Below are 24,640 nucleotides of genomic sequence, written 5' to 3' on the forward strand. Positions count from 1 at the left end.
ATTGGAAGACTCCCACTGACATCAGTAGGTGTGGATGAGGCTCATGATTGGTATTGTAGTTCAAAAGTATTGGTACGTTGTTGGTTTTTGCACAGGTATTCTACTGTATTTCACTATAAAGTTTTAAGCCATCAAAACCAAAACCATACACCACATTAGTTCTGCTTTTGAAACCGTGGACATTGAGAAATAGAGGTTCCTCCAACCTGCAAGGAATCAACTCCACTTATCTGTTTTATCTACAATATCAAAGCCCTTGTGGATGTCAACATCTTCTCCTAATGCTGTCTCCTTTTTAATACACAAACATATCACTACACATAAAATGCTTTCTCTAAGTAGATTTCCTTTCACAGTCTGCTATTCAAGTAACTGTTTCATTTTCCATCTTCCTTTCTATTTGACCCCGTCTTTTGTTTTGTTTCCAAACATTTCAAGATCTTCACACTGTCCATGCCACTGGATCTTTGTACCAGTTACCAAGGATCCTGCTCGATGCCCTGTACATGGTTGTAGAGACTGACTCTCTGAGCCTCTCAAATTCCCAGTGGAACATGTGTGGGGTTACACACCTCCTCCTAGCCTGACACACCAATCTTTCAGATACTAGTGATTACATTGAACTCTTGGAGAGATTAAACCTAGGATTATTAAATAAACCACTTTATGAAGCCTTCTGATTCCTATTTGGGTTAAAATAGCCCCCAAACTGGATGTATGTCTGTGTGGGAAAGTCATTGCAGAGGTTTAAGCCAGACTTGATTTTACCAGTATAATCTAAAATATAGTATGTTCCTTTAAACAAATGTATTGCTTGCTCATTTTATATTTGAAAGATGTGCCAAATTAGTCTTTTGAAGTCTTAAAAAAATAGTAAAAAGAGCTAAAATGATCTTAGCAAAAGCTAAAGTCCCCCCAAACAAAAATAAAATCCTTCAGCCAGTTCCACATATTAGAAGGAGCCGAACAGAGGACGAAACAGAGAGATAATGAAACTGAAATACTGTTTTCATACAGCACATTGGCAGTGTCTGTTAGAACAGGATGTAGGCTCGTGTGTTCAGCAGTGTGTCTCTGATTCTATCCTGGACATGTGACATTCCATCGTTTGTAAATTGCTGCCCGAGGAATGAATGACTGCAGGAGTGAGCACAGAGGACAGATGGGTGTGAAACTATCAGTGTCTCTATTTTCAATGAAGCCATACATTGGCCGTATTAATTCTAAACGTTCCTGAATGCTCTTTAATAGAAGCAGCACTATTTTTCCTTGCCCAATGAAAAATGGTCCTACATATGTAAAGCTGCCTTGCAGAGGAGAATTTAGTTGTGTGTCTTAACACTACGGAATGTAGCCACCAACATGATGAGATAAGTAAATGCATTTCATTGCACTGATTCGTAGCCTGAACACACTTTCCCTCCCCCCAAAAAATCCACAGGGAACTGTCTGGAGGAAGGAAATGGCCCAAGAAAATCAGCAGTGCCACAGAAAGAAAATTCTCAGGGAGAGATAATGTGTATCCCTTTTGGACCATCTACCCGCCCTTGTCTCGTCCAGTCACCATACCTCCACCTCAGCATTTCTAAATGAGTCCCTTGCTCCCCTATATAGTAGTGTCTCAGTGCTAAATATTGGCTACATGCCAAATTATGTTTAGTTGCCTAGTCAATCTTTTTCCAGTTGAGGGCAATAAGTCTTTGATTCATAAGGCCTGGTCTACACTACATGGAAAGGTCGAAGTGAGATACACGAACTCCAGCTACATAAATTACGTAGCTGGAGTCAAAATATCTTACATCTCATTTCCACACCATCTCACACAGCGGGAGGCCAATAGGAGAAATCGTCCTATCAGCTTCCCTTACTCCTCATCAGGAGCAGGGGTACCAGCACCAATGGGGGTGCTCTTTGGGTTCGATCTAGCATGTCTATACTAGACCCACTAAATCAAAACCCAAAACATCAACCACAGCAGCATCGATCTTCCGCGTAGTTTAGATGTGCCCTAATTGTCTTCTCTGAGACATTTTTCAAACATCAACTGACAGCAAGATCTGCAATGCTAGTAGTGTGATAGTTACCAGTCTATTTCTAATGAGGCTTGGCAAGCCTTTATCTTCAAATATCAGGCCTTACCTCCTTCTCTCAGCATGGTGAGCAGTGTCCATATTATTAGTGACCACCAATGCTGCCTTACAGGTTACTTGACACTACAATGAGCAGAAATGTTTTAATGAGCTTTTGTTTTAGGTATCAGAAGTTGTGCAATATTTAATCTTTAAAAAAAAATCTTTGTGGGGTGGAAAAGCTTGCTAAAACATAACTGATTGCACAGGGAAACTCACCTTAAGTTTCCTAGTGTAGTTAATTAGACACCAAAAATTCAAAACATCTGGAATGCAAATTCAAGATATTTATATTGTGAAGATCTTTGCAACTAATGCTGGTGTTCTTTGTCTGATTTAGGCATGCTGATTCCTTTTTTTCCCCCTCATTAGAAACTCAGTAACAATTCACACCAAACCATAACATGCACAGAAAATGTTGTCAAGTATCAGACGGGTAGCCGTGTTAGTCTGAATCTGCAAAAGCGGCGAGGAGTCCTGTGGCACCTTATAGACTAACTGAAGTGTAGGAGCATAAGCTTTTGTGGGCAAAGACCCACTTCATCTGACGAAGTGGGTCTTTGCCCACAAAAGCTTATGCTCCTACACTTCAGTTAGTCTATAAGGTGCCACAGGACTCCTCGCCGCTTTTGCATAAAATGTTGTGAATGTTTATGTGGAGTGACAGGATATAACAACCATTTTTCTATCAAGGTGTTCTTTTAAGTCCAGACCTAGCAAAGCATGTTACAGTGCTCCAGCAATAGAACTATCCACATGCTTAAAAGTAAGCACATGCTTTTAGGTGGAAATAAATAAAAGGGTCATTGTTAAAATGTCAACATTTACAAGAGTTACCACGCAGCGGTATATGGGATTGCAGGTCTTCCCTCACTGACCCTAACCCTGGTACATTATTGTAACTGTCTTGGACTATAGCAAATGTTCACTGGTCACAGTGATCACAGGACATCCACTCTTTGCAAGATGAGACCTGAAAAATGGAAATCAGTGTGGTGTAGCGGCAGTGCATTGATAAATTTCCTGTCAAATCTAGCTGTGAAATCTCATTGGTTTTGGCATATCATCTGATTACATCAATTTGAAGAAAAAAAAAGAGAATCAAAGTTTACACACACAGAGCAACTTCAAATCACACACACACACACACACACACACACACACACACACACACACCAACTTCAAATCACTTCAACAGAGTCAATTTGTTTTGTGTTTAAAGCTTTCCCAAAGATTGGCATCTGTCCCAAACTATGTCAACATGAGTGCTGGAAGCAATCACAAAAGTAATGCTACTGTTTCTCCACCCTCTTGAAAGGTTTAAATGTTGATTGATTCAATAGGGAGTGTCAGTCATGCTTGTCTGAGATGCCAAATGGATTTGGCTTTTCTATCATTTAGCTTAGCCTGATGCTTTTATTATTCTTCTGGTAGCAAGAATAAGATTGTGTAAGTGCTTTGCATAGTGGCAGAATTTAATGGGTGACAGAAGTTGATTTTATTTGATTAATTTTATGAAGTATAAATGAGGCCCAAATATCAAACTGATTCCATATTTGATATTTTTGGGGAGTGGGTGAAAAGGCATTTAACTCAATCATCGTAAATAAGGCTGCCAGATGGTTTCAACAAAAATACAGTACCGGACACACTTGACATTACATCACAATCTACATTACATCTTATTTAGAAAATACCAGACATATTTTCTCATTTATATTTTCTCAATTTGTTTCCTGAACAGAAAGCTCAAACACTGGACTGCCCGGTTCAAAACTGGACACCTGGCAACCCTAATTGTAAACCATGAAAATTAACAACATCGATATAGCAATATAAACATCTTATATGAAGTTGCACAGTGATTAAGGGGAAAATCACTAGGAAAACCTTAGATTGGAATTATTATGCAAAATTGAATGCTGTACATATCAGATGTTAAAAACTCTTATCCCCCTTATCACTGAAAACTTTCAGTGAGAGATTGCTGAAAATTAACCCCCTTAACTACAAAAATGCACCCTTTGTCATTAATTGTGTCACATTACAAAGAAGTGGGTATAAAAGGTAAAGTGACAAACAGCGAGCAGTAAGCCAATATTTGATGACCATTAATATGAATATTCAATAGTAGTTACTTTTACATAGAAATTGTGTTGTAATCAAATTTCCACTGAAAATGAAATTTAAGTACCAGTCTATCAATATTAAACTATAATTACTTATTGCAGCAGGATTAATTTTTCCCATTTACTCCTGGGCATTCACAATAATTTACTATTTGTATGTATTTTGACTTCTAAATCAAACACTTCTTCTTATAGTTCTAAGACCTTGTACATTATATTATTTATTAATTCATGTTGATAGATGATAAGGAGAGAAAGAGAGAGATACATAAAATAGTAAAACTCATACAAATTAACAATTGTAATAGCAAGTCCTAGCTGGATCAACTCTATACAATTAGCAAGTTAACCAATCAGTAGAGCCCTGCGTGGATATAAAATGTGTATCCATATTCACAACCATATCCACAAAAATGAGCTGCATATATCTCCATCAACAGATGCAGATACCTGTGGATATAAGTGGATATCTGTAAATTTGCAGCATTCCAGTTACAAAATTTGTATACATGTCTGCATCCGTATTCACAAAAATGAGCTTTGGCTATCGGCATACACAAAGTGAATGGCCATAGATTTGCAGAGCTCTACCAATCAGCCAAAGAATGAAATACTAAAGAATTAATACTGTTCAAATCCCCATCCTACTGTCAATGTCAAAATTTCCATTGACTTCACTGAGGGCAGTATTTCATCCTGTTTGGAATAATTTAAGACTTAACATTTCATATAATACGCATTTCCCTAACGGTCGTGCTCATCAATAGCCACACACAAGGAAATATTTTCAAACATGGTAATGGAACATCATAAAGCCTTAAAACTCCTACCAATGAACTGTATTTGGAAGTGAAATAATCTCCCAAAGGAAGCAATAGAAGATCTTTCATTTGAAATTTTAATATGAGAATGGATAAAATACTGTAGGGAATAATATTGAATATGCAAGACGACGGAATGAATGACCTAATATCACACTTCAATTATTTGTCTGAAACCTCTGCCAGTGGTTGGAACAAAACTATGGGCCAGACTGTGACCCTCACAAATCTGTGCAGTGGAGTAAACATATATCAGCAGTCTGTTCATACCAATAATATTCTACCCTAAGCCAATGAAGAGTGGGAAGGAATATTCACCAGGAAAACAGATGGTGCGGATTACCTCCATCATGGAACAAGGATCAATCAGGATAAAATTCTCCCCTTTGCTCCTGGAGCAGCACAACTACATGCTGCCCTTGACTGATGGTGAACTGCAAGATGCCAACACATTTTAGGGGGCTTACTGACACATCCCCAGAATGCAGCACTTCTGCAACAGCTTGGGCCCATCGCTGCCAGTAGAACCTGCCGTTGTAACATCCACAGGGGCAGAGCAGTGCACATACTGCTAAATGGCATCTTCTGTGCATCCACAATAATACCGAACCAAATCAAATTGATGTTTCTATCAGTACTGGGCAGGGACAAACTTTACACAACCAGGACTGCTCAGCTTGAAATTGGACAAACATCATGCCTAATGCTCTGTGTTGTTGTTCTTGTTTTTAGTGTTGCACACAATAGGAAATGAATGACTAAAGCAGAGTTGTAACATACTTTATTTTTCTTAATTCTTGTAGTAGGAATTGTAATGTGAATGTCATGGGGCTGGGAAATGTTCTAATTATTAATGCTAATTGAATTAAGAAAACTCAGTAAGGTCACGAGTTACTGTCATGAAGTTTTCATCTTTGGTGAAGCATATGAAAATTTTTAAAAAAATCAATTTCAATTCTGTGTTAATTTCACTGTAGCTAATGGTGTGTGCAATTAAGGAAAAATCAAAACATAGAAAAATGTATCAGAGACAGTGTACTATTCCATTTTGTGGCAGATCAAAGGCAGCTGGCTGCAGGAGTTTGGTGGAGGGTGGGTGAACCAGGAGTTGAGTGTTCCCTGCATTGGCTGCTAGAAGCTGCTGCTCAGCAACTAAGACAGGAGGGCGCCTAGGACTCATTAAGAACTGGCCAGCAACAGCAGCAGCAGGCTAATGGGACACATGCAGTCAGTGAAGGCCTGCTGGTCCGCTATAAAACGCTTCCCCCTCAGGTATGGGAGAGGGGAAAAGAGAAAGGGATGGTGCAGAGAGGAGAGCCAGCACTGGCTTCCTGCTGGGGAGGGGGGAGAGAAAGCCCCAAGCCTCACTGCACAATCTAGCTTGTGGGGAAGAAGCAGAATCAGAAGAGACTCTGCACACAGCCGCTCCCTCTCCCCCTCCTGGTGGAACAGCAGTGTATGGACATGCTGTCTTGAGACTTTCCCCGCTGCTCCCATTGGCTGGATGCTGGCCAATGGGAGCAGTGGGAGGTGATGTATGGGACATGGTGCTGGGAGCAGTGCAGGGCACACAAAGGAAAGTAAATCCACCTCCTGCCTCCTTATTCCCAGACTCTGCACGCCTACCCCCATCATGCATTGCCCCCCCACTGTGGCCCCACACCTCCAACCTCCTCCTGAACCCTTGCCACTGGGCAGACTTCCTACCCCTATCCTGCTCCTGCACCCTCCCTCCTGACTAGACACTCTACCCCCACCCTGTTTTTGTACTTACCCTTGCTTCTGCACCCTCCCTCCTGGCCACACTCTGCACTTTCCCTTGGTCTTGCCCCTTCTCCCTGGGAAGACACCCTACTCCTAAGCCTGCTCTCTCACCCTTCCTCACATCTAGACCTCTCCCCCCACCCCCTACACCCCACCTCTCGCCCATATCCTGCACCGCCATCCCTATCCCACTCACTGGCAGCCCTATCCTGCACACTGAACCCCTTATTTTGTCCCCACCCCAGAGTCCAGGGGTTCCACAAAATCCACTAACCCTGGAACCCCAGAAGAGTAAATCTGCCTGTGGGAATCCCTGAACCTCAGTCTTCCCTGTTCCTCCCTCCTCCCACCATGAGGCTGGAGGGCCAGAGGAGTGAGTGTCTCCATTCACAACCGGTGATCAATGGAAAGGTTTGCATTGAGCCAGGTGGGCAATGGGCCAAAAGTTTGAGAACTACTGCTATATAGAGTGTTTCAGTGAAACATCTTATAGATTATTTCCAAGGGCAATAATTGATGTGATGTTAAATATCAGAGAAGGTTGTGAACCATTCGCCTTACTCACTGAACAATCCCATGGAAATCAAGAGTCATCATGAATCATAGTTTCAGAATCCAAATCCTGATCTTCACATTTATTATTATAAATTAACATTTATATTTTTGTAGCATCCACGGGTACCAAGATGGAGGCTCCATTGTGTAATCCATCAACAGAAATTTTCCAAGCTATTTAATGAATGTCTTTAGGGCTGCTCAAAAAACCACATTTGGCATTTTTCATGATATTTCATTATTTTTGTATTTTTTTAATTGAGAAATGAAAGGGAAGAGTGAGCAGAACCCATACTTTTTATGCAATGCATACTTTTAACTATTTGGACCTGACTGCACTTGCAGCTTGGGCTTACCTAAATAAAAACAGATGCTGTTGTTGCTGCCAAGCTGACAGAAAAAGAAATATTGCACCCTGTTATTATAAACACAATGGAAATAGCCAATGGTTATACCTGCCAAGGTCTCCATCCAGTAAGAACTTGGTTCCACCTACTTTTCCGACAAAACAACTAATTAAAAAAAGTATCTGTGATGAAACTGCCATCCCAATTAGATTTATTACCACAAATCATAAAGAGTCTTGAAGTTTTACCAAACAAAAAAAAAAAAAGATTTGGTTCTGTCTAGGTAATATAGTAGCTGCTTTCTCCCAGAAAGATTTGGTTAGATTTGGCCAACAACAAGTAACGTTTTGGAAAGAAATTTCTCTCCACTGAAGGATAGAATGCAGAAATTACTAGTAACTGTGGGCTAACTGAAGTGATAGATAGTCCCAGATTCTTTAATGATAAGTAACTGGACTAGAACTCTAATCTAGAACACAATCCTTAGCCTCTGACTACAGTTAAAACACACACACACACACACACACACACACACACACACACACACACACACACATTTGGCGATGTATGGAGTCCTGCTGGATCCTTTTTTGCTCCAGAGAAGAATACTCTGCACCTCTGAAGAGCACACTGTCTACTAATGATATCCAGATATCATCCAAGCTCTGAAATGTAAAGAGACAGGTCTATGTGAGGAATTACACTCTGATTCAGCTATATCATGTTTTTCTGAACTGGAATTGTGATAAACTAGTGATTTGACTTGAAGCCTAAGAAACAAAGCTGGCAAGGCAAAACTGAAGCCAGTAATTTTACTCGAGCCTTTTCATGTCTTATTTTCTGTAAAGCCCTTGGACTCAGCAGAAAGGGAGAAAAAGCATACATCAAATGGCAAAGCCAGCAAATCATGTAATTGCCAGCCAAGAATTCTAAACTCTTGCTTGTTCAACAAGAACTACAAGACGGAAAAAAACCTTTCCTATTCTGATCTGATGTAAACAAGGCTAATTGCTTAGCTCTCATTCATGAGACAAGGACACTGCTTAATGAGTCTACAATACTGTTTTTCAATCCTGGGAGGTTAAAAGCTATCAGACTGATGTGATTCTGAATACACATTCTGAAAATTTTATTGTTCTTAACTAAAATGGTCTGACTTCATTCTCCCATGCCTGTTTATGCAATACATGGCTGTGAAACTCTCTTTGAAAACTTGCCTTGAAGACATTTTTGATGATAGTTTTGAAACATTTTCTGCCTAATTCTATTGCTCTTACTTCTAATATGTTTATATGAATTATGGTTTCTAGACATGACCATAGGCCACAAGCCAGAATATGATGTATACATGCAGCCCAATCTATCTTGGACGCTACTTTTATCACCTTTGGACAGCCTCAAAGAGGTGAATGAACTTTCCATACATACATTTCCCTCTATCATCCGCCATCCCATTGGACTTACTATAGAGAACTTTCTGGGCGTCTGGCTGATGAGTCTTGCCCACATGCTCAGGGTTTAGCTGATCGCCATATTTGGGGTCGGGAAGGAATTTTCCTCCGGGGTAGATTGGCAGAGGTCCTGGAGGTTTTTCGCCTTCCTCTGTAGCATGGGGTACAGATCACAGCTAGAGGATTCTCTGCATCTTGGGGTCTTCAAAGTATTTGAAGGCTTCAATATCTGAGATATAGGTGAGAGGATTATTCTAGGAGGGGTGGGCGAGATTTTGTTGCCTGCACTGTGCAGGGGGTGAGACTAGATGATCATAATGGTCCCTTCTGACCTTAAAGTCTATGAGTCTATGAGGTTCAGGTTCCATCTAGAATCATTATTTTAAATGACGTATTGTGAAGTTTCAGGGGGTAGCCGAGTTAGTCTGTACAGGATAAACTTAAAAAAACAAAAACTGGTCTGGTAGCACTTTATAGACTAACAAAACATATAGATGGTATCATGAGCTTTTGTGGGCACAGCCCACTTCTTCAGATGACTGGAGTTTTGAGTTTAGGATGTGCAGACCCAAAATAAATAGGAGAAAAGAGAAAGGGGGGGAAGGAAAAAAACAAGGGGGGGCAGGAAACAAGGAGAAGAGGTTATGAAAACATCAAAGTGAAAAACAGGAAGGCAGAACAGGTCATCAGTAAGCACCTGAACATTGGATAGTTAAAACAAAGTGGATACGGATCAAAGTCAATAGATAGGGAGGGTACTATCTTCTTGCATTTTTGTTTTTAACGTTTATATTGTGAAGTGTTGGTTTGTAAGCCAACTCGATCCATAATTGAAATGGACTGAGTCAACATATGGCAAAAGGGGTTACAAATATACATAAAGATACTGTATATGGCCTAAAACTTTGGGGCACATTGTCATTGTAGTTGGAGGATAAATATGAAGATTTTATATATATATTTAGAATGTATTAGGCAAGAGGAATGTTCTCACTGCGAGTGAACCCAGGAGAACTCTGATGATGTTTTAATTATTTTTAAGTGGAATGGATCCAGATTTGACTTCCAGATGATAACCAAACTCAGAGATAAAAATAGATGAATCACTTGCTTATGACTTTTCCCACAGAAGCCGGTGGTCCAGTTATGGGCACTTGCTTTGGGCAGGTGGCTGGACTCTATGACCTCCTGAGGTCTCTTCTATGATTCTATGATTCGTATGTGAAAGTTTTGTCTGTATAAATGAGCTGCTTGCCACTGTAGGCACTTTGTAAATATTCTGATGATATTCCGAAATGATGTTCTGAAATGAAGTATCTAGAATTGATAACTCCCCAGAGCCATACAAAGTGAATGCTTCCAGTGAGCATTTGCACATGAAAATAAGCATTCTACATGTTGTTGGTAATGAACCAATGCACGGCATAACTGAAGAAAGAGTTACCACACAGAGCTCACACATCAAATGAATTTGTTAACTTTCCTGAGAACCAAGATCAGATGCCAAGCATCATTCTTTTTTGCTATTAAGAAATAAGGAGAGTAAAAACCTTCTCTGGTGCACCTCTTCAGTACTAATTCTGTTTCTCCTACATTGACAAGGCAGTCTGTCTCCTGGTGCATGGTATTCTTGTGTGAATGGTCTTTGGAAAGGGGGTGGATGGGAAGGAGACATAGAATGAAATTTAATGGACTATTAGTCCCTTGTTACTTGAAGGAGATATTGGGCTGTGATGATTCAAGCCTCCAGGGGGGAAAAACAGAGATAAACTATAACCAAAAAAGGAAGTAAAAACCCATACATCTTCTAAATGAGTCCAAGATCCTTGACCATCATCACTTCATAACTGATGTGTCTATGACCGACCCAACTGAATAGTGACAGAGAAGGATAACTGAACTGATTACTTCTTATATAGCTATTTCTTTTTCTGAATAGTTCAAAGAAGCCTCTGGTGATGAGACTATAAATATAAGAAACTGTTGCTTTTTTGAAATGAGGACTATATTAACCGTATGATCAGAGCAATGATCTTGAATCTCTTAATTACTGCAGAAATTAATAATCAGTCTTATCACTGAACAGATTCTAACCATTAAATGACAAGTCCTCGATGGTTAGTGGCACTTCTTTCCATAAACCTGAGCACATAACCACAAAATGTGGCACATCACATTTCATTGAGCACCAAAATCAGCAGCATCTAATGCTACTTATAAAGAGGCTTCAGCAATAATCTCACCTTGTTTTTAAATGTCGTTCAATTAATCTCTACACTCTGATGGTAACTTCTTGTTAAAATTATCCCACTACAACTGGTCATATTGCTGATTTGCCATCCTGACTTGCAAAGATAATAAAGATAACAACATTTTCTTTAAAATAATCGAGGCCCAATATATTCTCTCCTCTTGATTTCCTGGACTGCATTGATCGTTCATTATCTCCAAAAATAATTAGTGACTCTGGAGCTGGATTAATATAAAATTACCCAAATCCTCTGCAGGGCACATGTTATCTATTATCAGCATGTTTGCTGAAGTAGCTGAAATGATGACCGGGAAAGCTCAGAGACCTTTTGACTAGTAGTACAGTGATGGCCGCTGCCTGTAGAATATCAGGTCATTAATATGTGTTTTCCTGAGCTATATCCATTAATATGTGTTTTCCTGAACAATATACCTCAGAGGGGTGGCTGTGTTGGTCTGTAACTTTAAAAATAGTGAGTAGTCCTGTGGCACCTTAGAGGCCAACAGAGAGAGAGAATCATGAGCTTTTGTGGGCAAAACCCACTTCTTCCAAAGAACTATCAATGTTGTTTTTTCTCCCCACATGCTTCCTCTATTCTTCCAAATGTTCAGAACTCTTTGAATTTGATCCTTTGATCGAGCTGTGGAAAGCTCTGATTATTGCTATGTTCGTCTCCTGTAGTTCCAGGGTCAATTCATTCCTCAATTTGCTCTAAGGCTGTTTCCTTCCTCTCTAATGGCCTCTTCTGCTCTCTAGCGCGCTTAGCCTGTAGGTACTATTTGGGTCTTGATCCACCTTTCCCTTCAAAGATATATAGCTGGAGTCATTCAGTTATGCAGAGGAAGATTTTGAAATTCATGTTGCTTGACTGCACAGGATGGGTCGCGAGCAAGAAAATATGCATTGATAAAAAAAAACAACAGACAAACCATGTCTGCTTAAAACTTTGTTAAATTCTGTCCAATTAAAATAAATAGTTAAGAGAGAAAGTCTCTTCGCAATGCTGGTTAATCTGGTCAACTGTGCAGAAGAGCCATGTCAAGTTCCAATGCCTCTCTCCCCATCCTCGGAACTGGAATGTCAGGTTCAAGCAGATAGGGCAATTATGGTTTGAGTAGTATAGAGATCTCCAGTAATGTGTGGGCACAAAGAAGTGGTGAATCTTTTATAGTAGCTCTGGAACATTCTTTCACGGGAATTCTTTCCCCCCCAAATATTTGTCATTTGGTATAATATAGCGTATTACAAAAGGAAGAAAATACAACAAAATAAAAGACATTGCTTTTCAGAAGCATCTTTATTTTCCAGGGTAAAATTCATCTCATGTGGGTACTGTTTAACACCACATGGAGGGCAATCAGCAGCACAGCAGGGAGATTGTTCCCTCCTCATTCTCTAGAAATGTGAAAATGTGTGTGAATACATTACTCACATGCCCATTTCTCTTTCTGTATTTGTACACAAACACACAGCTCAGAAAACTAGCTTATGCCTTTGGTTCTGGAATCAGTAAACATGCGTAAGCAGTAACGTGCTTACACATGTGTTTTTTTATGTGGGATTAGTCACATGATCATAGACGGGGATGTAGCTGAATACCTGAAGTGGCTGTTCTATTTCTGGCACAGTTTGCTGCGTCTATTGTAAAACATCTTGTACGTTTGTGCTGCTAAAATTCTCCCTAGTCTGAGTGTTTATTGCACTAATTTGACATTCACCTTTCTGTTAGACCTGTGTATATGTCACCACACTGGGGCTCTTGCTTTTGTTTATTCTCCTCCCTGAACTACTCATTTTTTTCCTCTTAGGAATCTTTCATGGGATGTTTTTTCTATCCTTCCCCACACACCTCCTCCTCTTCCTATCCCTGGACTGTGTTCTTGACCTCCTTCATGTTGTCCTGTCTCAGATCTATCCCAACGGTATCTTCATCTTTCCCAAGGCCCCGTAACCTATCATATAACCTTCAACTCAACCTCCACATCTATTTATTTTTCACTCTGCCCTCACCCTCTCTCACTCATAGCCAGTCATTTGCATCCTTAGACAATGCCAAATACTCACCCAGTTTCACCCATCTGGACACACATTTGCACAGACTGAGTGGGGGAGAAGCAGAAGGGGCACAATAGTCTGATAAGCAACTACCCTGACTCTGCTGGCCGGTGAGGAGGCAAGTACATAGAAGTTCAAGACCTGAACAAAAACAATTTCCTGTTCATGTTCCTTGCAGCCACCAAATAGGTAGAAACAGTTTCTGCAAGATGCCAGAGATCTAACTTGAAGGGGTACAAAGCAATGTTCTCCTCTGTTGGCCTGCTGGAACTGAGTTCTCATGGTTTACTGCAGAGAGGCATGATCTGCACAGGCCTGCAACCAGGAAAAAAAAAAAAGAATGACACTGACCTTCTCATTAAGGTCTGTTAGACTATCTTCTCCAGTCCTAGTGTAATCTTCACTAATAAGATTTATCACAGCAACCTAAAAGTTCTTAGGAGAGAAAACCACGTGACTATTCATGAAGTGTGTTGTGGTGATGACAAGGCATAAAGTCACCATACCTACCGAGATCACACAAAGACTTTCTTTTAGCTATATTGTTTTAAAACAAGAAAATTGTTGAGGAAATGCCAGATATTGGAATTAAACCACACTAGTGACCACCGGCTTGAGGAAATGATGCAGTAGCTTGAGCAAAGTAGGCCTTAATGTGTTCTGGATGGAGCAGGCAGTCATATATGCAACAACTAATTCATCTTGTTATTACAAACCCAAACATCAAGAGAACCTTTCATTTGGCCTGACAAGAGAACTGTGGAGGCAGGAAAAGGGAATAAGGGAATTTGTGTGCAGCCATCTTGGTCTTGTTAACAAGAGAGCAAGAGTCAGGCTAAGTCTGTGGCCTGACAATGAGAGATCTGTGATTAGATGCTGCCTTTGCCTCTCGCCTCCATATGGGGATAAGGATAGAATGCTGACTCTGGCAGGGACCTTAAGATAAGGAGCATCTGGGTGGAACTAAAATAACTGTTAGCCATTGGTGTTTGTAATGGGAAGGAGACTAATTGTTATTGTTATTATATCTAATGGACAGTATATAAACTGCTTCATAATTGCTTGTATTCGAAGATCTGCCTCGGAGGGGGGGCTTCCCCCACTCCGTCCGAACCAGTTTTTCCCTTGCTGCAGCTTATAATAAAACTGCCTCTGGCTACTTGTTGCTTACAAACGCAGAGTGAGGACAATGTTTTCTTCCACAGAACCAAGAGGATCTGCAATGCCTGACACCAACAAAAAAACAAACAAAAAAACTTTAAGACCCTGAGTACATCTAGATTGTGACATGACAATTTTTCTTCCTTTGTTTAGAATTAGTCATTGTGAATGCTCGGTATGGCTAGCTGTCCTCTTTCCTGAAGTGCACATTGGAAGGGTGAGCCGTTCCCTTGGTACAACACTCAGAAGCCACCTCAAAAAATTATTTTAGATTTATATACAAGGTAGCACTGAATTCATAGGGTGGGAGTGCAATCTGACAGTCATCTCTGAAGCTTGGAAGTAAGGGTGGTTCATTTGTCTCACAGCCAATGGTTACCTCAGAATGTGGACTTGGAGAGGAAGTCGGCCAGAAAGGTATCAAAGAAACCAACATACATATTAGCCTGTGACTTCCTGTGAAAGCATCCTACAGTCACTGAAGGGCTACAGAATGACAGCTTCTCATGGTTTACTGTTCTACTTAATGTGTGTGATGGGCTTAAACCCTACCAACTGCAAGGCTAATGAATCCACCCAATTGGTCTTGCTCTGCCTCTGTGGGAGGGGAGCAGCTAACTCGCTTCTGGACGGTGTGGGGGGGTGCGTACAGCTAAGCAAAAAGAAGTAAACTGAAGGAGCTCAGTTGAGACATGTCTCTCAAGCTGAAAGAAGCCCAAGACTGGGACAACAGACAGATACCAAGGGAAGCTCCAAAATAGGGTTTTGCAAGTTGAAGAAGAGGGCTTCAGGAGTTCTGCCCAACCCATGAAGGGGTTTAAACTTTCTGACTTGGCCGGAGGGCTGAGCCATAGAGAAGACCTGGAGTTAGAGGTGGGCGTCCAGCAGGAGACATTGAAATCATATATACAGGCAACATCCATAAGACCAAGATGAGGGTACACTGTTCTAACAGAATATAAGGAAGGGCTGCCTAATTGCTCTGTGCTGAGGAAACAGGGACCCACCAAGGGGAGTGTGACTATTGCAGATCCACCAGCATAGCAATCTGGATTTACTGACTCTTTACTCCATCTCTATATGGCAAGGAGTCAGGAGCCATTAGTAAACTATTTAAGAGCAAAGTATTGTTATTATTACAATAATTATAATTATACTCCATTCCTGGAGCTGTTTCTTTGTTGTTTTGCTTTCTAAAACAAACAGTCACTAACATTCAACAGTTTTGTTACCTATCGCTGACAAGGGCACAATTTTGGAAAGGGCAGCGGGGGAGGGGGAGAGCATCAGTCTGGCTTGCTTTTCTTCCAATTCCCCTATCAGGGAACAAGGGGAAAGTACATGGCTTTTTTGCATGCCTTTCACTTCTGGCTCATGAAGGGACATGAAAGAGGAATAATTCACAAAATCTGTGTACTTTCTCCTTACTCCCTGATAGTCACAGGAAGAAAAGCAAGCAACGTCCTGATATGCATGGCTGCTGCATCCTCCCACTCCTCCCTCCCAAAATGGTACCCCTTCATCCCTGAGTGTAAGTCTACATTAGCCCTCTATTTCGAAATAGGGAGGATAATGTAGGCATTCGAAGTTGCAAATCAAACCCGGCATTTAAATATCCCGCGCTTGATTTGCATCTTCCCGGCCGGTTGCCATTTTTGAAATTTACAAGCCCGGACTAACTGCCCGTGTCTATACGCGGCAGGGACCCGGTATTTTGAATTAAAGCCCAAAATGGAACTACCTGTTAAACCTCCTTGTAGGAGGAATAACAGGTAGTTCAATTTAGGGCTTTAATTCGAAATACCGGGTCCCTGCCGTGTGTAGACACGGGCAGTTAGTCCGGACTTATAAATTTCAAAAATTGGCGACCGGCTGGGAAGATGCAAATTAAGCATGGGATATTTAAATCCCGGGCTTGATTTACAACTTCGAATGCCTACATTAGCATCCCTATTTCAAAATGTAGACATACCCTGAGGTACAAACAACCACCATGTTTTAGCCATGAAAGCTGCTGGCTAATGCAACAACTTAAATATGAGCCATCTTTCCTTACACAAACACTCCAAAAAACCAAAAAGCCAGCAGTGGCAAAGTGTCCTTGTGTCAGTGTGAGGAAAATCTATCACAGAGGAGATACCTATTCCATTTTGAATCTGCAAAATAAAACAAAAAAATACAGTGCCAGCGTATTATTTTTTTTTATGCTTGTGGTTAAGATAAAAAAAACACCTTTAAGGATTTGCCAATTGTTTTAATCAGGTTCTTTTTGCATGTTGCAATGCAGCCGCAGTATCGGCAGGCAAGTCCAGCTCATCAGTATGCATTTGTAGTACTTGTTGATGTATGCTACCTTTAATAATTTATTATCTTGACTTATACTTTACACATGAGTAGTCTTGTCTGAACAGCAGTAAATACAGCCACGAAGCAATGAGAAATAGCAACGGGATGATGCCACTAATTGTACTGCCTTGACTTGAATTAAAATTGCTAAACAGTAAATGAGATTACTAGCCTAAAGATAATCTTAATTTAAATGTGAAGCTGCATTTATCTCATTTTAGCTGTAATTCTCCAGAAGTGCTAAAAAATGGTCTAATAGAAATCTATTGTTTTGTGGATTTTAAATGTAATTAAATTTCCCTCATCCACCCACTCTCTGCCTGTTTTGTTCTAGTGCCAAGATTTACATATGGTAATTTGCAGATCGGAACTGAGAAATCAAGTCATTTCTTAAATTTCCAAAACGGAAATGTCTTTTAATATTGTCTTCTGCTTTTTGATAGAAATCCCTATTACTGCCTACAATGAAAATAAAGAGATGTGGGTTAGTTAAAATGTGGGATATTTCATCGATTTCGTGATTTACAATTGTTCTCTGTTGAATCATAGCCTTTCTTTACAAGCGTCATAAAGCGGCACAAACGCATTGTGAAAATAATTCTAAAACATTGTTTAGCTTAGCAGCTAACAATGCCAGGGTTTTTTTTCTGTTCACTAAGGCAATGTCTATAGTGCTTGGTAAGCCCAGGGTCAGCAGGACTCGATTTAGCAGACCCTGGCTTTGCTAAGCTAGGGCATCTATACTCATTTGTAAACCCTAGTTAGGAAGTGTTGAGCCCTAGGATCAGCCTGGAGCTCCCGTGTCTATTGCTGCATTATGCAGGCCTGAATCCATCCCTAATGTCGTTACTGCAACCCTTTCTCCATGGCACAGTGTGAGAAAACTTGACTGTCTATCATACTTGACTGTCTAGAGGACAAACAACTTCCGCCTGTTGGATTGTGGGATACTTTTTGCAGAGTCGGGGGAGGAGGCTGCATCTACACTGCAAAGCAATAGGGATTGAACCCTGGACTCAGGCTCAGAACCTCCACCGCTCTGGTCCAAGCACTGGATTAGTGTGATTTGTGTGTAAATGGAATGGGGGTTACGCTCGAGCCTGAGCTCAGCACTGAGCTTATGTTTTGGTGTAGACACACTCTAAGGGTATGTCTACACTACAAAGTTAATTTGAAATAACAGCCGTTATTTAGAATTAATTTTAATAGCGTCTATACATGCAAACTGCTATTTCGAATTTAATTTGAAATAGCGGAGCAGTTAATTTGAATTTGGTAAACCTCTTTCTATGAGGAGTAACGCCAAATTCGAAATAGCTATTTCGAATTAAGTGCTGTGTAGGCACTTAATTCGAATTAGCTGGCCTCTAGCCCTTCCTAGTTTCCCCTGGTGGCCACACTGGGCACAACCAGGAAAACTCCTCTCCTCTCCCCAAGTCCCGGGGCCCTTAAAGGGGTAGAGTCTGGCCACTAGGCATGTGCCAGAGCCAGGCCTGCCAGCAGCCACAGCCCCACACCCAGTGGCCGCACAATGGCAGCCAGTGGCAGCCAGCTGACCCCCGCCCAGTCCCCCAGCATGCAGGGGCCATGGACGGCACGCGCCCTCGTGGACTAATGTGGAGATCATGGACCTCCTTGAGGTTTGGAGGAGGCCCCCAAAGTCCATGATCTCTGCAGTAGGTGGAGGAACACGGCCATCTACAGCCGCATAGCAGCCACCATGGCCATAAAGGGCCACAGGAGCACGCAGCAGCAGACATCTCCCCCCACCTCAGCTACACTATAAATGGCACAGGGCATAGGTGTGGTCTCGGGGAACCTCCCACTCCTAGGGATAGCTGGACATTCCAAACATGGCCTCTGGGCAAGCACAATGGCTCTGATGGTGCAAGGCATGGTCATCCTCACCTCGCAGGGCGGGGCTGGGATTCACCCACCACATCCCCAGAGCAACTGCCTCTTTTGCACCCCTGAGTATAGCCATCTGCTTTTATTTCATATGTTGGAAATTACCGCCTACCTCCACTGGGCTGAAGCTCTTTCTGGTGCAAATTGCCTCCCCTTTTGAATTTCAGTGTGAGTGGGTGTCTGCTTAGAATTTTACCCAGACTGAAGTCCATTTGGAGTCTGAGCTCTCTGATGGTGCCTATATGTCAAGTTCAAGGAGAACTATATGCAGTATTAGCACCAAATCATTTTAAGATAGTGGCATTTCTTTTTAAAGTAATTGGCTGGCAATGACAACAGAAAATCCAAGTTCAATGGGGAATTGTGGCAATTACAAACAAAACAGAAGTGGCTGGTCCACTGCTGTGTTCTTCAAGAGACTTCCACTGAAGAACCACACTTCCATGGCAATGAGGCGGCTATAGTTGGCCTGCTATCTCCTGATATGTCAATGTTGAAGAATTTCCTATTCATATTATGGTGAATATTATTTAAAACTCTCACACTGATGAAAACTCAAACACTATCCTCCAAATGTGTGTACTTGTGTGGGCATTTTCTGTATTGCAGACTCATCATCTGAGATACCATGTTGACATTAAAATGTCCTGAATATTTTTTTGGAAGCCTGAATATTATTTGGCTTTTTTCTTTTCCTCCAAGAAATGATCCATCATGTGTTCCCTCAGTCCTACATCTCATTTTTAAAAAGCTCTGTCTTGTTTAACAATGTATATTTTGCTAACTGCTTCCACTGTGAAGTCTAGTTGATTCTCTTTGAATCACTCCTTCAGTCTTTTAAAAGACATAATCTACTGTAAATCTAAAGTACCTGACTCACCTCATTGATAGGCATGAAGTACTATATTAAGCAACTTAATTTAGCACACCAGGGTCTTTCACATTGACCTTTCTCTGTATGTGAAAGAGATGAGGTATTCAGAGTTGGTAGAAAGGACGATTAAGAGGAAAAAAACAAATCAAAGATACCTTTCCATCTCCCCATGAGCCAAATGATTTATGGTAAATATATTGGATCACTGATTAGTATTTTCCTCTAGGAAATAAAAGCAGCTATCCTGAGCAAAACAGCTTGTGAAGCAGAAGTGACTGACAAAGGATTTATTTGGCACTCTTAGTTTGGGGAATAAGATGTAAAATGAAAATGTTCCACTTTTATTAATATAAGTTGCCAGGCTCTTTTTTTCAATAGTCACATAATACCCATTTTCGCTTTTGAGTCTCCTATCCCTTAAGTATTGTACCCAGAAAATCCAGTTATTGTTTCTGTCCTAATAATTGTGGACTAAATACCCAGATTTAATAGCCCACTCTGTAGTACTCTAAAAATAAGGAGTACTACGGAGGCAATTCCTCGTGCTTCTTATCATTCTACTATGACCCAGAGGCTGAACTGAAGGGCTCCAAAAGGAGCACTCTCCAGTTCTCCAGAGAGAAGATGCAATAATGAGGGAATGAATGAATAAAAACTAGAGAAAGGAAAGAAGGGGGATTAGTTGTTGGGGTTTATAGTCCTGGTTTTACAATTGACCAAACCTGTTGAGCAAGTCACTCAGGTAACTCAGGGTATGTCTACACTACCACCTTAGTTCGAACTAGGGTGGTAATGTAGGCAACCGCAGTTGCAAATGAAGCCCAGGATTTGAATTTCCCGGGCTTCATTTGCATAAAGCCGGGCGCCGCCATTTTTAAATGTCCGCTAGTGTGGACTCCGTGCGAACGTCCATTTCACGAGGAGTAACGGTAGTTTGGACTAGGAAACCTAGTCCGAACTACCTAGTCTGTGCCGCGGCACGGAGTCCACACTAGAGGACATTTAAAAATGGCGGCGCCCGGCTTTATGCAAATGAAGCCCGGGAAATTCATATCCCGGGCTTCATTTGCAAATCCGGTTGCCTACATTACTACCCTCGTTCGAACTAGGGTGGTAGTGTAGACATACCCTCATCTAGAACAGAAGGGTATTAAACTATTTGTTGGGTAAGCAACAGTTCTTCAGAAAAGGGCTTCTGGATTACAGTGGGTGAGAAGCTGGATATGAGTCAAGACGACAAACAGCATATTAGGGTGGCATTGCCAGTAGATCTAGTGATTATTCCCCTTTATTTGGCATTGGTGGGGCCACATCTAGAGTATTGCATCCAATTCTGGGCACCCAATTACAGAAAGGACGTGGATGCATTGGAGAGAGTCCAGCAGAGGGCAACAAAAATTATTAGGGGGCTGGAGCTCATGACTTAGGAGGAGAGGCTGAGGGATTTGGGCTTATTTAGTCTACAGAAGAGAAGAGTGAGAGGGTATTTGACAGCAGTCTTCATCTACCTGAAGGGAGGTTCCAAAGGGGATGGAGAGTGGCTGTTCTCAGTGGTGACAGATGATGAACAAGGAGCAATGTTCTCAAGTTTCAGCGGGGGAGATCTATGTTGGGTATTAGGAAAAAACTATTTCACCAGGAGGGTGGTGAAGTACAGAAATAAGTTACTTAGGGAGGTGGTAGAATACCCATCACTAGAGAATTTTTAAGTCCTGGCTTCACAAAGCCCTGGCTGGGATTGCTCCTGCTTTTAGCAGTGGGGTTGGAGTCAATGACCTCCTGAGGTCTGTTCCAACCCTACAATTCTGTGATTATATGATTTGCATTTTCATTTCTATTTATAAAGGGTCCGGTCTTGCAAGATGCTAAAATTCCTCAACTTCCCTTTAAATAAGCAATAACTTCCAGAACATAAGACATTCCTCTAAAAGCATATTTGAACTTGAAGGTGGCGATTTCCCAAGAGTGAAGGTAAGTGGACAGATACAATTATTAATATTTATTATTCATATTACAGCAGCAGCCACAATTCCCAACAGAGAACAGAGACACATTGTGCAAGACTGATGAATTTATAACCTAGACAGATGATACAGAAGAACTGTACATGTGTCATGGTGTGCGAGAGGAGGAAGTAATATTAGCCCTATTTTGCTGATGGGGAATTGAATACAGAGATTAAGTGACTTACATAGGAAGACTGAAACAAAACCAGTGGTTAATACAGGTCTTTTGAGCAGCTGTCCAGTGCTCTAACCCAAACACCAGGCTTCCTCCTTTCTGTTGTTAGCCATGTGACTCCAATTTCTTATGTAGATGATGTTATGTTCCATAGGAAAACATGGATAGCTGATTTCAGCACCAAGTTCAATAGGCTGCATTGGAAGAGGCAATATGTTAACACTTTGTCATCATCTGATATGCCAGAAGTTGTTGGACTAATAAAATATTTGCATCTTCCATCTTCAAAAAATGCCACAATACTGTGTTGCCACTGGTAGCATTAGTGAAGATGCTACCTATGTGCATGGGACAGCGTCTCCTGTTGGCATAGCCCTCCCCTCAATATAGTCCTGTGTAAACTGAGAGTACCTGGATTTTCCACAGCGTTGAGCAAAGTAGTTATGTCAACAAGTTTGTAGTGTTGACCAAAGCTAAGGAAAATTCTTTAACAGAGGAGGTAGTTATAGACAGTAAACAAGAATAACCTCTGCATTTTCTGTTGAATTAAGGACACTTTAAACACTAAAGCTGTACTGTTTTGCTGTAATGTTCTTAGTTTTATTTGATAGAAAGGGGAGAGGTGGCTGAATAAGAAAGCACTTAGACTCATGGTGAAGGAATGATAAATAGGTGACTACATATCAATACCAACACTTGAGCCTTGTTGCTTTGCCAGTGGTGCTAAGAATCTGACCTGTATTGTGTTAATATATAAAGATTTGTAAGAAAATAATCAGGACTTGCACCCATAATATAGTAAGTAATTTTCAATACTTTTCCTTTCCCAGAGCTATAGTTATACCTTGCTGAATACCTATTTTGATCTTTACATCCTGCTCTCACAATCTATGTTCTCATTCTCACACGGCAGTTCCACATCCACAATGTATTTATTTTATTTATACATTGCCAGAAACACTCCTCTTCTGAGTCTGAGAAGCAAACCACTGTCGAAAGTTCTGGTCTCCTACATGTAAGGGGACTGTTACCCCTTACTAAAACTCTGTGGGAGTTTTTGGTTTGCCAGCTCACAGTATCTGAAGGGGAAGAGTTCATGAGACTGACTGACCCCAGAGACAATGGAAAGCAGCCAACACTCCAGTTCAGCCTGATTGACAGGTTGGACAGGCCAGTGAGGAAGGGGAGAGGCCAGGCCCCGTCCTCCCTGTGAGCTGGGATTGTTCTGGCTCTCCCTCTCTCTCTCTGAATAAACAAGCTGTGTGCAGAAGAGGTCCTGCAAAGACAGAGAGCTGAAAAGAGCAGTGCAAGCTGTATGAAGAAGTCCTGCAAAAGGAACAGGGAGCTGAGACACTGCTAAGAGGAGTGCAAGCTGTGCTGAGGGGCAGTTTTTGCAGCAGCAGAGCCAGGCATACAGAGCACAAGGAATGCAAACCCTGTGTTGAGCAGCAGACTGGCAGGGCTCAGAAAGCAAAAAGGAACAGAGAAGCAACACAAGGAGCTGGAACTGGCCAAGCAGCACAGCCTGCAGCTGGGTGTGGTGAGCACCTGGGACCAGCAAAGTGTGGGGAAAGGCTCTGGACTGGGAGAGGGATCTGGCCACTTCGAGCTTGAGACTGTGTGGTCACTACCAGAGCTAGCGTGTCCTGCCTGTAGCCCCCTCCCCCCCCCCCCGCAGCATATCCAGGGCCTCTAAGAAAGAGACTGTGGACTGTCCTTATACTCTGCAGGCTGCTGTTTTGATGTCCCTGTGCTACAGAGCAGAGCTGTGTGTTCTCATTTAACCATTCTCATTTTTTTCTTATTCTTTTCTCTTTAATCCGTTGTTGTTTAATAAATTGTATTTGCTTTGAACCTTATGAAGTGATCACTGGGCCAAGAAGGCCTGCAGTGTAAAGAGAGCACCTCGGAGTGGGGACACCCTAACTCCTGCCCCTAGTGACTACAAGGTCAGGGATTAAGCCCCAGGAAACCTGGGCCCAGCCTTGTTGGGGTTTCAAGGGCTCTGCTACTCAGGAGAGTGGAGGGGGAGCCCTCAGGATCAGGGAGCCGTGGGGTAAAGGAAGTGGGAGCGGGGACTCAGATCCTTTCGCTGGTTCATTTCACCGGGGTGTATAGAAGCCAGGAAAGTTCCCCACAATAGCGGGACCATTCCCCCGCTTACATACATATTGTGCTCAGACTTTTAAAAAGGAAACCCCGAGAGCATAATCAAACACTAAATAAATGCAAAATGTGAAAAACTGTTTTCATTTTAAATTTTAAAACCTTCCTTCTTCCTCTCTGCAAAGTCATTGTTGACAATTCCACTAACCTCCCAACATGGGGGACACCAAACAATGCCATCTCTCTCTCTCATTCTTCACTCTTCACCTGCATATTCAGGGTATCACACTTTGGTTCTTCCTTTACAACTTATTTAGAAAAAAACTCACCACTTCAATTTCATCTTCACAACATCCAATGTGAAATTCATCTTCCTCACTAGGCTCCCTGCTACTCTGCATCACACAATAGAATAGTTTCCCTTATCTAGGGCATAAACAACCATCATCTGAAATACTTTAACATCCTTTCAAAACACACTTCTTCCACAAAGTCATTAAACAACCTGCCAGCAGAAGAATGTCATCTTTTTCAAGGAACATACCTGCTTTGTACAGATTTT

The 24,640-nt window shown here is 41.5% G+C and overlaps 1 protein-coding gene across 6 annotated transcripts in view; it reads right to left on the reverse strand.

The window, feature by feature from the left end:
- CTNNA2 (catenin alpha 2) overlaps positions 1-24,640 on the reverse strand; it is a 781,915-nt gene that overhangs the window by 342,021 nt on the left and 415,254 nt on the right. Inside the window, exon 9 of one of the 6 annotated variants that reach the window (XM_075930976.1) lies at positions 13,670-13,817. The exons of the other annotated variants lie outside the window; for them this stretch is intronic. Within the exon in view, the coding sequence (XP_075787091.1) occupies positions 13,788-13,817 (30 nt within the window). The 3' untranslated portion in view covers positions 13,670-13,787. Of the gene's footprint in view, positions 1-13,669; positions 13,818-24,640 lie in introns of those variants that run through there. 6 annotated transcript variants of the gene reach the window in all.

This window comes from Pelodiscus sinensis, chromosome 5 (assembly GCF_049634645.1).
Source record: "Pelodiscus sinensis isolate JC-2024 chromosome 5, ASM4963464v1, whole genome shotgun sequence".
Lineage (NCBI taxonomy): Eukaryota > Metazoa > Chordata > Testudines > Trionychidae > Pelodiscus > Pelodiscus sinensis.